The sequence below is a fragment of the Homalodisca vitripennis genome, chromosome 7 (assembly GCF_021130785.1).
Source record: "Homalodisca vitripennis isolate AUS2020 chromosome 7, UT_GWSS_2.1, whole genome shotgun sequence".
Taxonomy (NCBI): Eukaryota; Metazoa; Arthropoda; class Insecta; order Hemiptera; family Cicadellidae; genus Homalodisca; species Homalodisca vitripennis.
This window is the reverse complement of record NC_060213.1, coordinates 66,759,712-66,773,562: the sequence shown is the minus strand read 5'-3', so window position 1 is coordinate 66,773,562 and position 13,851 is coordinate 66,759,712. Positions and strand designations below refer to the sequence as shown.

The following is a 13,851-nucleotide window of genomic DNA, read 5'->3' as shown; positions in this document are numbered from 1 at the left end:
AAAGTAAATAGCAACAACAATATAAAAATAAAACCACAGAATTAAATGTTTGTTAACTTATTAAAAAAGCTATAACTTTCATTTTAAATCTAGGTTTTCTTTTCATATATGACTGCTATTAACCAAAATTGGTCCTAATTATTTATCATTATACAATTTTGGACCCAAATAACAGAGTTGCATCTGCTGCGTTCCTTGTTCAAGTTTTGGCAATACAAGTGTAATATATTGTGCAAATCTCGTTATTACTCCTATTAAATCTGTCTCGGTTGGAAACTGCTCAATTCTTGCGTGTACATACATCACACAACACAACTTGTTTATTTGCTCAAAAGTAAGCAGCCCATTCTCCGAAAAAATGTTAGGTTAGTCTGTCCCTCTTATTAACTCGAAAAAATTATACGTAAAGCTTCCCCTTTGACACATAATTACAAGCTTTTTTAGACCGCTGGATATGTCACCCCCAAAATGTAATATCCATACCTCAGCACGCTTTCAAACCACGATCTGTAAAGCTGTATCAAGTGTTGGCCCTTAAGACAACTTCTCTTTGTAGGTATAGACCATAGTTGATTCTTCTCAGCTTCTTTCCTAAATAATCAATATGATGGTCCATTTAAGTTTGTGGATCGATAAAAAGTCACAAATATTTCACTTTTTCTACAACCTCTATGCTGGAGCATTTACATTGATATTTACAACTATGTCCTGTGACAAAAACAGTTTCAGAATTATTTTGCAGCTGTTCCCTAGGTTGGTTAGTCAAAAATATTAAACATTTTGATTTTGTTGTATTTATTAAAATTCTATTTTCAATTAACCCATGTCGAAATTTTACTCAAATCACTATCAATCTTTCCTTTTTAGCGACTTCCTTTACTGTACGCTGAGCATACAAGGGCAGTGTCATCAGCATATGCGAATATTATTGAATTCAATTGAATACGTAACATGTTCATTAAATGAATACAAGAACATAACTGGTCCCAGGAACACCTCCCTGTGCCGTCCCGTATTGTGTAAGTTTCAACCATGTCACTAAACACTTCATTTATCTTTACAGTCCGTTTTCTACCCCTACAAAAAGACTCCCAACCAGGACAAAGCTGAACTGAATATTCCACATTTTTTTATTTTCGTAATAAGAATATCAATATCCAAACCATCAAATGCTTTCCTCATCCCTATCCATAGGTATACATATAATGTATAATTAACTTATCTGAAGCATTAGACAATAGTGCTGACATGTTTCTCAATAGCTGTTATCGGTACCTCTACCCGGCAGGAAACCAAACTTGATCAGGAGAAAATATTAGCCTCTCATCCAAAATATTTCATTAATTTATCTTTGACTAAAAGTTTTCGAAAATTTTGGCAACGGTACTTATCAATGACACCCCGGCCTATATGACGCCAAGACGTTTTATCATCCCCCGCTTTTTATAACACTGGTACTTTACAGTTGGCTATTTTTAAACTGTTCTGGGTATTTTGCCTGACTTAATGACCTTTTAATAAATACTATAAAATATTGTGGTGCAAGCACATCTAAGTTCATCCTTAACCGTTATAATACTAATTCCGTCAATACCCACAACTACGTTTGTTTTTTCATTTTATTAATTGTGTTTATTACATCAGCAAACTCCAATTCAAAATCGCTCAAAAAATAAATTCACATTGATATTGCTCTTCAAAAAACAAATCCTCACCAAATTCATTAAATCTTAACTCAGATATAACATTACTGTAGTAGATCTTATTAAAATACATAATTTACAATTATACATGTTCATTACCTTTTACATGCATTTTCTCTACCCTCAAGCTTCAATCTTTTCTAAGCACTTTCGTTTTTTTCCCTTACCATCTTTCTTACCAACACTGTCCAGTACTGTTATTAGAGTCTGCCGTCTTCACATTGATCAATCAAATTAGAATAATAATTCACCTTTTTCCATGTTTTAATTTGTCTCTTTACTTGTTTTGCTAACTGTGGTAATAGTTTTTTAAAATAGTCTCATCCTTATTTCTCAAATAATTTTTAAAAGCTTCAGCTTTACGATTAATTATTAGTATTAAATAGTTGCTTAACCCATTCATTTCGCTTTCTATTCTTACCTATTTAGTTTTTTTCAATGTACAAGAAGCAATACAACATCTGGTGTTGTAAATTTAATAAAATTTGTGAAACAGCCTGATCAGTATCAATGTTTATCATCATTCAAAATAAACCACCCAATCTGCTAACCTTCAGTTGCCTAGTAAACAATATTTTATTTAATATTTTGCAAAATAATGGACGGTTATTATTACTTAACACTCCAGATAACTCAATGTCTATACCATTAAATGATCAGTTATATCTAATTCTTAAAACAGTACATTTTTCATTTAAAACCCCGGAGTTGCGAATTCCCCCCCAGTACATGGTCCCAGACATTAAGAGGAAATTATACACAACTCTAGTAGGAATATTGATACAATTTTCAAAACCATAAGAAAAATACTTTTGTTTAAATATTTCCTCACATCAGAACCATGTTTTTTTTTTATAGTACAAATATTCATGTCTCCTACAATAATCGTGGGGGGGGTCATTTTTTAAAGCTAAAATATTTTCGTAAATCTTAATTAAATTGTCTATAAGTACATTTACATTACCTATATATTCCAAACAATGACAGATTAAAAGTAAGATTGTTTGTAAGTTATCTGAAAGATGATGTTGACAAGCTCCGCAGTCGGCAGCAAGATAAGTCTGTGGTACATTGAATATCAAAGTCCACGTAGATAAAGAACTCCACCTGCTTGATTAGTCTGGCCTCGGGCTGGAGAACAAGCATGTTGTAACCTGGTATGTAACCGCTATCCGGTTGACCGAAGTGTGGATTAAGATTGGAGAAGAGGACAGGTATTCCATACCAGGTTACAACATGTTGTTCCAGCCGAGGCCAGATAATCAAGCAGGTGGAGTTCTTATCTACGTGGACTCTGATATTCAATGTACCCACAGACTTATCTTGCTGCCGACTGCGGAGCTTGTCAACATCATCTTTCAGATAACTTACAACACCGGTCAATACTATAATTCTGTATTGTTTAGTTTGGCAATTTAAATAAGCAATAAGTTCATTATAATGTTTTCTCACACTCCTAATGTTCATACAAAATATATTGAAATTATATGATTTTAAATTTTGATTAACCATCAAAGAGCTAACAAAAGTACATATAATTAACACCTGAATGCATCTCAGTTTCACTCCCTAATGTCCAGACCCAATTTCTTCAAATCACCAATAGTAGTTACCCTTATTTTTCTGTCGTTTTTCGATTTTTTCACAAAACTTTTACCCTCAGAGACCCAAACAAATTTATATCCCGGTTCTTTCAGCTTTTTAGAATGGAACAGTATGTCTTTGAAGTAAGGTTTCAAGTGTTCATTGAAATACACATTAGTTCTTGGAACGTTTGGCACAAAATCAGTAGACTTGATTTCTTTTAATTTAGATGCATTTTTACTCTTTTTTAAGAAAGAATCTTTTAATTGACTATTAGTAAACTGCACAACTATTGGTTTGGGCCTATCATCTCGCCTGGATGGTATTTTGTGCATAGCCTGATTGTCACTTTTGAAATCAATATCTACCCCAATAATTTCAGCCAATTTCTGTGTGTGTGTGTGGGGGGGGGGTGGGGGAGGGTGTGTGTGTTTTGTGTGTGATTTGTGTTTTTAGCATTATAAAACAATAATTATTCTTAAAGGAATGGAAAGAAGGAGCCACTAATAAAAAGGAAGTGATTCCAGGCGCAAATCAGAACATCGAACGTAAGTACATATTTTCCTGTTATTATACATTTTTACTAACGATCTAAAAGATGTATTACTATTTTGTTCCTTTGGAAGAAACAATTGTTCCTATTGTTTATGACACCGTTCCAGTTTGTGCTTATTGCATGTAAGGAGAGACATACCGTCGCCCAACTTTGGACTTAGTTAGCACAAGTGGTTTCACGAACTCTTAGCTAATAACACGATCGTTCAAAAAAACAGTGAATGTATCCAAACCGTAGTTGGTGCTTAAAATGACAGAACAGCATGGCCCAAAAAAGATTTTGTACGTACTTATTTTCACAGTAAGCATTAATATGTGTTGGGTTTAGTCAATAATGACTAAATTTTCCATGGATAAAATGTTAATTAAGAGATTTCTTTGAGCACTTTCAAAACAAAGGAGACATTCAGGATCAAAATTGCACAGCAGAACTCAGGCAGTAAAAATCATCAATTACTTATCATTAAACATAACATCGAAATGTATTGTCCCAAAGAGATATATTTTTAACCCTCTTCGTTTATGATAACGTAAATGAAGTGATCAAGTTATTTCAGCACGAAAAATGGGTGCGGTATGCGTGGACACAACTTTCCTTTTTAACACGCCTTTTTAAAGACCTTTTTGTCTGCATTGTGAATGAATGGTTCACGCTTTATTTCCATATACAGACGCCTTGTATACAAAATTTATTTTGTTAGATAAAAATTGATTATTACAAAATATATTTCAAAATAGTGTCTTAACATATTAAAGGTACATAAGGTTTCACTAAGATAATTAGTACATAAAATTAAAGTACCTTTATTAATAATACTTTTATCATAATGGGTATAGATGTTTTATAAATTAATGGATTAACAATGGATTGGAGCTCCCAGAGGCTAGAATTAGCCATATGCTGCAAGAGTCTCGAAGCTGGATGATTAAAAATGAAGAAATCTTAGAAACTGGAACTTCCCAGATTCTAGACGCAACCACCCACTGCAAAATCTTGTATAGTGAAAGCATTAAAAAATCTAATTCAAAATTATTTAATGCTTCGATATAGTACACATCGTAGTAAAAGGCTTCTAAATGGCGAATGGCAAGATTAGGTGGGTAAATTAGTATTAGAGTCCGTTTCCACATTAAGAGTATGTTCATGTAATATGATTATTTGCTCTAAAAAAGTTATCTCTTATTTCCTAAAAAAGAACACATATACAAACAACTATTCACATTAATTAACAAGAAATAAGATATTTTTTACTAAATTAAGCGTTCAATAAAAATAATGTACGCCTGATATGTTAATACGTTTAATTATAAAGACTTGGTCATACAATCACAATATAAATATACGTACTAGCTTATATGTAGATATTGTAATAACATACTTCGTTTTTTAACGTCAATTAACCAAATGATACAAATTTATTTGTCAAGACTAGGTATTTTGGTAGAGTTTACGTAGGAGCTTTTCTTTGATATAATATAATCTCAGTTAGGTGGAAGGAGGGAACTTGTATGAATAATTTACTTATATAATGTAGTTTTTTAATCCTGCCATGAATGCTTATTTAAATTGGCTATATAACTTACAAAGCAAATTAACATTGTTGTTTAATGGAATCATGATCTACCTATTTGTTCTAAGAAAGTTTTGTAATCAAATTTGTTATATTTTTTAATAATAAAAACAAATAATTCAATTTTAGAACAAAGTCATTATTTTACTAACATTTAGATTTAAATATGTACATTTAATCATATTTGATGTTTGTTTTTTAGGCTTATCAGGTGTAAACTTGGTGGATGTAATGTTTGAAAATCTGCCAATAATATCAGACGACCATGATTGGATGGATGAATTTATAAGTATGATAGTAGCTGTAAGTATAAACATTAGAATTTCTAGTCCAGTAAAGTATTGTTACTTATTTGTAACTTACTGATAAATGCGTACATTTTTTTGAGAATTACAAGCTTTATTTAATGATATAACTAGCTATGATATTACTATGCAAATTAGTCTTGTGAAATTATTATATTCTGGATTCTAGAAAACACTTCTTGACTAAGTACGAGTACATAGAATACATTAGTCATTTTTTTAATCATCAGGAAATATATCTTCTGTTTTAGGCATCTGACACAGTTGTTTCTGCTTTGTCTTTTCTGCTTCTCACAATAGGACACCATCCGGAAGTACAGGTAATGCAAGCTATTTATCTTACATTATTATCAGCTTCACACATCTGCATTTATATATATATATATATATATATATATATATATATATATATATATATATATATAGTATATATTACAGATTTATTTTGAATATATTTTACTCATCGGTATGCAACCCCATTAAACCCCATTTGAAATTAAATAAAGCTATTGCCATTTATACAATTTAACGTAAACAAAAAGTCATTTGACAGGTATTTGGTCTTCCGATCATATGTTAGTTTGTTTATTTAAACGCATATGTGACAGATACGGCCAAATACAAAATAAATGAATCGGAAAAAGTAAGCGCTCTGTGGTGTAATGGTAGCACATTCACCCGGCAAGTGAGAGATGCGGGTTCGACTCCCGGCGGAGCAAGTACTTTTTGTGATTCAATGTTTATTGAAATTAAATTAGGCTATTGCCATTTATACAATTTAATGTGTATATATATATATATATATATCACAGATTTATTTATAATATATTTTACTCATCTGTATGCAACCCCATTATGTGTGCGGTTTTTTATAAATTAGATACATCTGTACATTTCAAAACCCAATTTCTCTATAAGAAACGGGACAGATTGTCACATGCAAAAAGAAGAAAAATTAACCTGTAGTGCAACTTTAGTATCCCTGGGGAAGGTTCTGTACACACAAAGGCGCATGACCACGCACACACAGACATCTCCATATATACATATACATATATCAGAGTAGTAGTTGTGATCACAGACGGTGATTACCGTGTTGACGAAGATACTAGAATTCGCCTCTTAGTTATTCAGAAGCCCATTTTATTATAATTAAATTAAACTTCAACATGTATCCAATAAAAATTTATCCTTTCCAATTTCTCAAATTACAAAAAAAACTTTATTTAGCATAGCTAACTGAAGAAAGTTTTAGAGAAGCACGACATTTTGAAGCTACAAGAATTGTTTTAAATTAGAAGTTATTGTACCTATTATTATTCCATTCATTTTACATAGTAATAGAATATTTATTTTACCTAAATTAAATACTTATTGTACTGTTATTTTATTTTATTTCTCTTAGAGGATGATACTTTACTGAAGTATTGTTTTCCTTGATTTAGTAAGTCTGATCGTGTTGTAGTGTATTTCTAGTTTAGCAGATGCCTTACGAGTATATATCCCGAGACTGGCTATAAAAGCTTGAGCAACTGTCTGCTGTTTTCTTCGTTGCGAATTTATCGTTGACGACCACACTTCGGGCCATTAAAAACGCTTCCGGTGTTTTCAAATTTCATAATTTACCTCCGCATATACTGCCGAGTGGGTATCGCGACACCTGGATATTTACCACTAAATTCTTCATAATTATAGCAGTATTTTTATTAGGCTTCCACTACAACTGAAGGATGTGAACTCGTTGTTGGGTTTTAAACATTTTTAAAACACACAAAAAACAAATAACAAATGCAAAGAGCGTCATTTTACACTACTTATTGGAGCAGGTAACAATGAACTACTCTGTGTTTCTGCCACATTAACATTGTAACCAACCTATCGAAACAAAATATCTCAATTTATAGCGAAACTGTTATATGCGCCACCCTGTATATATAAAATGAATTAACCACGAGATTACTATATTAGATTACACTGTAGTCCTCATGTTTAGAACGAAGTATTAATGAAGATCCGAGAAGTAATTAGGGAACTTCACTATGATAAAGCAGCCTAAATACAGTACATCAAATTACATTCTAGCTTTCATGTTTAGGAAAGGATGTTCATGGAGATCGAGGAAGTAATGGGAGACCTGGACCGTGACGTTACCGCTGCCGACGTTAACGCCATGAAGTACCTGGACCAGGTCATTCTAGAAAGCATTAGGCTACATGGCAACGTTGTTTTAATCTTGAGAAGAGCCACAAATGATACTAAGATACGTAAGTCGATAATCTGTTCGTCAAAATAAGTAAGTACTTTCTTATTTGTTGGTGGCCTGGGAAACCGAGTAAAGGCCTGTGGTTATAATTTTGTCTCATTAAATCATTAAGTGTTTTATTATTATAAATCCATAACTATTTAAGAGTATGTTTATCTCATTTATTGGAAAAGGCTCAACAATTATCAATTTGATTTTCTAAAAATTGAATTTTAGTATTTTGACGTGTTATTCCAGTTCTGTGGTTCTTTAGAGGTTAGACAAACAACGTGGAGTATGAAGTTCTGTTTCTCTTGATATATTAACTGCATACTTCACCTCGCATCTAATATGCGTAGTCAGTTGTACCAGCGACTTGGAACTACGGCTGCATCTAGGGGGTCAGCCGAGTCGATCTTCAGTGAAGTTCCTCACCAACTGTGCCGGCAGCGGTGAACTGATAGGGTTACTGCAATAACAGATTAAAATAATCTAGTAGTGCTTTCATTAACTGCACCGCAATATAAATACTCCCTTGTCTAATGCTTATTGACGCCTTTAGTCTTTCTAGTCGATTGGTTCCTCCACAGCTATTGAAGGATGGTGTAAAACCCGAAATTGATTGTTTATCGGAGCATTTTTAAATAAATGAAAACTGAATGTTTTGTTGTAACTTGTTATACTGTAGTTTAGGAAGTTGCTATTGTAAGATTTTTAAAAAGCGCTGTGGGTCACCTATCTTAATGAAGACCACCTTGAAATGTAACTTCTTATGCCGGTTTTACATTATTCAGCGTAGGAATTTGGATATTTCAAATTGCGGTAGTTTTGATAAATGAGATGAGGCTTACTGTTTAGTGAAGAAAACAGGATTTTCAGTATATATTTCCCATTGTTCAGTGATACAAAACAATCAGTGACACTACGTTTCGGGATCTCCAATCTGATCTCTTCTTCACGTATTTAGCTAACCTGATACATAATTACAAACTAGATTAAAATAAACAAATTATTGAACTGTTTTGTACTTTACAGGTCCACGGATGGTTCTTTTATGTTTTTTATTCACAGTAATAACTTTGGCTTCAGGCAAGGCCGAAGTAACAATGCCACAACAGCTTCGGTTACCAAAACATATATTCGTTTGAGTCAAGGCAGTATGTTTCAGGCAGGGTTATTTTGTGATCTTAGTTGAGCATTCGATGTTGTGGACCATCAAATTTTCTTAAGCAAACTTTATCCAACAGGTTTTAATTTTTTTGGTTGAGTGAGTTCAATATCCTCTACTAAAAGACCTCTTCATACTAAATATCTACGATGAGTCGTTTAGGTTAGGATAGAAATTTGTAACGGTTACTTTTAGTGAGATGATTACGTTGTGATGTTTACACAAAACTGAATTGTTATAATTGTGCAAATCATTGATTTATTTTGATGTAAAGATTAATCTATGAACACTATGTTACAAATTTATAATCGATTGTTTGGTTTAACAATTAACTTTGAGTGATTTTTATTTATTATCAATAGAAAATGTTTTATGAACTTAGATTTACTAATATATGTAAAAGAAATGAGCTTTACGAAGTACTCTCATACCACCTCAGGCCACCAATAAATGAATAGGTAACACGTGCTCATAAAACTAACATACTGTATATAATATAATCCTTGACTTCCTTATCTATGCAATAACCCTGTATAAGCACAACTGTTACTATGTAAACACCGTTTTATTGTAGACAGCTGTACACTGCCAGCTGGTAGTCGTGTGTTGATCATGCTCCACGCTTTGGGTTGGAACAAAGAACGGTTCCCAAATCCCGAGCAGTTCCTGCCTGAACGGTTCTCTCCAGAACAGAAAAAACTGCGACATAACTACTCTTTTATTCCATTCAGCGCTGGTCCCCGCAACTGTATAGGTGAGCAGCATCGTATAACAACATGAAAAACTTTTAATACACATTACAGACATTCTTGTGTGGAATATACTAGCACTCCTAATTCTGGTAATAGTTACGTGTAATTTCTAAATTTAAAAAATGAACAATTGCAAATAACAACTTGGTTGATATTACATACTTTCAGATTAAAATTTGAAATCTACGTATGCTATTTTAACATTTGCTAATTTAGGGTTGACTAGGAATAACATTGAACAATGGATAGTGTTACTATTTGATGGTTCTATACCCTCTTAACTTGAACAGAATTTACTTGAAGGGAGACATAGATTTCCGGCCTTTATCCGTTCTAGCTAGATGTAATTCAGTACATTTCAGTTGGTTCCTAGATGTGCCGAATTTAGGGGCAACGTACTCGCTGACAAGTTGGTGAGAAACGACTCAAAAATCATTTTATTGAACCTTAACTGGCTTGTAGTATGAGCAAGTCATCTGCTTACCAAACCATTTGAAAATAGTTCAACGATAAGCACTGTCATCGGTGCAGAGTTCCTGGTGGCTATCATTTGGTAAGAAACTCATTATAGGCAGTAAAATAACATTCCTATAATGCCTTGTGAAGTTAAACAAAGGCCCTTTCCACTTGTAATTTCTGCTGTTATTAGACAATCATTCCAGGAAACACTTTCACAACTTAGAATTGCACACTACTTAAGATTCTAGCTTTAGACTATAAAATCAACTGGAGGTAGCACCTGAAAAATGCCGCTATTTTGTACATGAGAGGGTTTTCGTTAGGAAAACCTATTTTGAGTATAACCCACAGATATGTTTGATAGATCCCACGTCAGCATTGGGCATAATGCCATGGACCTCCTTGAATGTACAGGGGTAGGCAGGGATTCTAGTGGAACTTGTAGTGTGCCATATACGCACGTCCGTTGGGAACTTAAAATCTTTTATACCTTTTTGAACTAATCTATAATCTTATCTTGTCACATCCTGAATACACGGAAATCCATGAAAATACCGACCATTTCCCACCATTGATCCACTTTAATGACTATCTTTGGAGTGTGTTACATGTACGTTAATGTTAATGTCCTGAATGTGTTCTAAGGGAAGGCATACGCCATGGTGATCCTGAAGACAGCCCTGGTCCATATCTTGAGACGCCTGCGAGTTAAATCACACACAAAATTGTCAGACATAGAGTACGAGCTGAGGACGATAATGTACAGCAAGACTCCGCTTCTGGTCACCTTCCAACCGCGATAGCAACGGTTTCATTTTAATCTGCTAAAGAGTATACGAGTTGAATAACTTTAATTATTAGTAACCATAGCATGAACCGTCATGAATGTTTTTTTGTGTGCGTAAAAACCAACTATTAAATGTAGTGGTTAGTGTTCGCTGTTATGTATTTCTTTAATATTTTTACTGCAAAACGTAATTTTCTAACTCGAAGGCCATACTTTAATTAGTTAAAACATTTATGATGTAATATGATGAAGCCCTTAAGTGTATTAAAAATAAGTAGACATATCAGGTACATATTTCAGAATTAATGTCTGAGAGATTCAAAACGTTAATACGATTTTGACTGGTTTTATTTTAGGTTTTGCTGTATGAATAATTCTACTTACAAGTTTCAAAAACCTAATTTGGTCAAGAAGTGTGAACTTTTGCCTGTTTAGATTATATTTCTATGTAAGATATTTCAAGTGTCATTGTTGAGTTTTATTTGTACCCAAGAAGAATATATATACCTCCAAGAAAATATATACAAGCGTCTACTTTCGAATCTTGTAACTTACTTTCTGTCGAGGATTTGTCGAGTGCTATAGAGATAGATCAAATTTTTCTGCTATAAATGAAATATATAACTCACGTGCGACTGAAAAGATTCAGATACGACCGATTAAATTCACTCCACTCTAATGTATTTATGGCACCACAGTTGAGTGTCTGTTATTGAACTGTCCAAGAAAATAAACACGTGTGTGGGTTTTAGAATCAAACTTAGATTTAAAGTCGTTCATTTGCGGTCTGGTGCTCTATATTCAATATTAGTTTTTACCCCGATCAGGAAAATATGTGCATACGTAAGCGTAAAAAGACTACTTTAGTCCAAATTCATCTACTTCCGTCGCTTGTATTCTGATTCTGATATGAAAGGAAGAGAGTGCCATCCCTTTACTTTTCCTTTAACTTCAGTAAAACTGTTAAGGAAGAAAACCAATTTCCATAACCTAATGTGCAAAATCATTCATAAATTTTTATCAAGGTGGGTTTCAGGACACCGTTTAAATATTATTTTCAATGCATTACCCCCTGGTTTATTCTCACAAGTGAATTTAAAATTAAAATTAGATAGTTACTTTGTCTTTGCAATCTGCATAACAAAACTGATCAAGTACTGTATAAAACTAATAATATTATAAATGTGAAAGCACCTGGTTTTTTTGTTTTGTTTTCACTGAACTACTTAACCGATTGTTCTGAAATATTACATGGACATTTTTATAGCTCCTGTAATGAGTATAGGCCGGATTTTATTTCGAAAATTCCTCCAGGATGCACCCTACCGGTCTTTAAGTTAGCGAAAAATCCCATATTTTCCTCTAAAATTGTATAATATTAAATAAATGATCCTGTAAAATGTAACCAACTGTTGTGTTTAAGCATTGTTTATTATTTTCAACTTATTTAAATTTATAGTGAGTGAGAATGTGTAAGGAATAACCATTCTTTTGACGACTTTTCAACGATTACGTAAGTACTCATGTACCTTAAACATTGTCCTAGAACATAAGATGTTCAGAATTTTACTCCGAAGACTCCATTTGTATCAATCGGCAAAAACTATGTTAGATGAAATTTTGCTGGACCGTGGTTTTAAACCAATGTAACAATTCCAGCTTTAAATACTCTAAAATATGAAAAATACTTTTCAGTTTAAAACGAAACAAAAGCTAGTGTCGTTGTTGGCGGACTTTTTTTATAGAATATGAAGAGTTAGATATATAATACAACGATATTATCTAGTATTTACTATAAAATTTAAGACTGAAATTCAATCCAACTTCGTTCACTTTTGACAGAATTATGCTTCCCTTATTATACAGGGTGTCCCATGAAGAATCGGAGAAACTGTCAGGACTTGTTCTTACGGTGAAAATAATGAAAAAAGTTCATATACACATAGGTCTAGAAACGCTTAGTTAGTGAGCTATACAGGGTGAAAGATTTCGCCCAGATTTCAGTGCCACCGTTAAAAGGTAGCCCTATTAAATTATTTTGGGCATTACCCAGGACGTAAAATTTAATGTATATTATGCAAATTAAACTGAAAAATTGAATAAAATTGGTTCCAGACCTCTAGCTGCAGTAATGTTTCAGATATCTGAAGAAATACGCAAAATTCGGTGTCCAAAAACAAGTTTCATTTAGGTTTCAAGTAGATTAACTTTGTAAAATGTGTAACAAACACGTAAAATTCTGTAACAAAACTTGTAAAGAATTAATTTCTTAAGATAATTATGTAAAATAAGCCAATAAAAATTATACGTAAACTTTAAGAAAATCAATTTTTAATTAAATAAATAACGTACGAAGAATAGACAAAATCGGTTACTCTTTTTTTCTTACTGAATGTACATCTATATTTGTATTATTTACTCCAGTTTTAGTGTGTGTGTATATATATATATATATATATATATATATATATATATATATATATATATAAGTAGATAATAATATGGGGTTCCTGGCGCACTTTCGGAGCCGACCGAAAAGCAATGTAAAATACTGTTCAATGTACCATAAAGGAAGCTGAGAAATAACACAGCAAATCTCAATGAAAAATTAACCGAATCTACAGTCGTTCGTCTCCAAAAGCGATCGGTACATTACTATCTACTCTGTGGAATGAAAAATTAACCAAATCTACAGCTGTTTGCTTCTACTTTCTTAAGCTGTGCT

General features: G+C 32.8%; 1 protein-coding gene across 3 annotated transcripts in view; it reads left to right on the top strand.

The window, feature by feature from the left end:
- LOC124365955 (cytochrome P450 4c21-like) overlaps window positions 1-11,644 on the top strand; it is a 36,096-nt gene extending 24,452 nt beyond the window's left edge. For 2 of the 3 annotated variants that reach the window (XM_046822104.1, XM_046822105.1), the window contains exons 8-13: window positions 3,772-3,835; window positions 5,616-5,716; window positions 5,970-6,038; window positions 7,814-7,982; window positions 9,703-9,882; window positions 10,985-11,644. In XM_046822104.1, the coding sequence (XP_046678060.1) occupies window positions 3,772-3,835; window positions 5,616-5,716; window positions 5,970-6,038; window positions 7,814-7,982; window positions 9,703-9,882; window positions 10,985-11,142 (741 nt within the window). In that variant the 3' untranslated portion in view covers window positions 11,143-11,644. The remainder of the gene's footprint in view (window positions 1-3,771; window positions 3,836-5,615; window positions 5,717-5,969; window positions 6,039-7,813; window positions 7,983-9,702; window positions 9,883-10,984) is intronic. The other variant, XM_046822106.1, reaches the window with a different exon arrangement.
- Window positions 11,645-13,851: the final 2,207 nt, after the last annotated feature.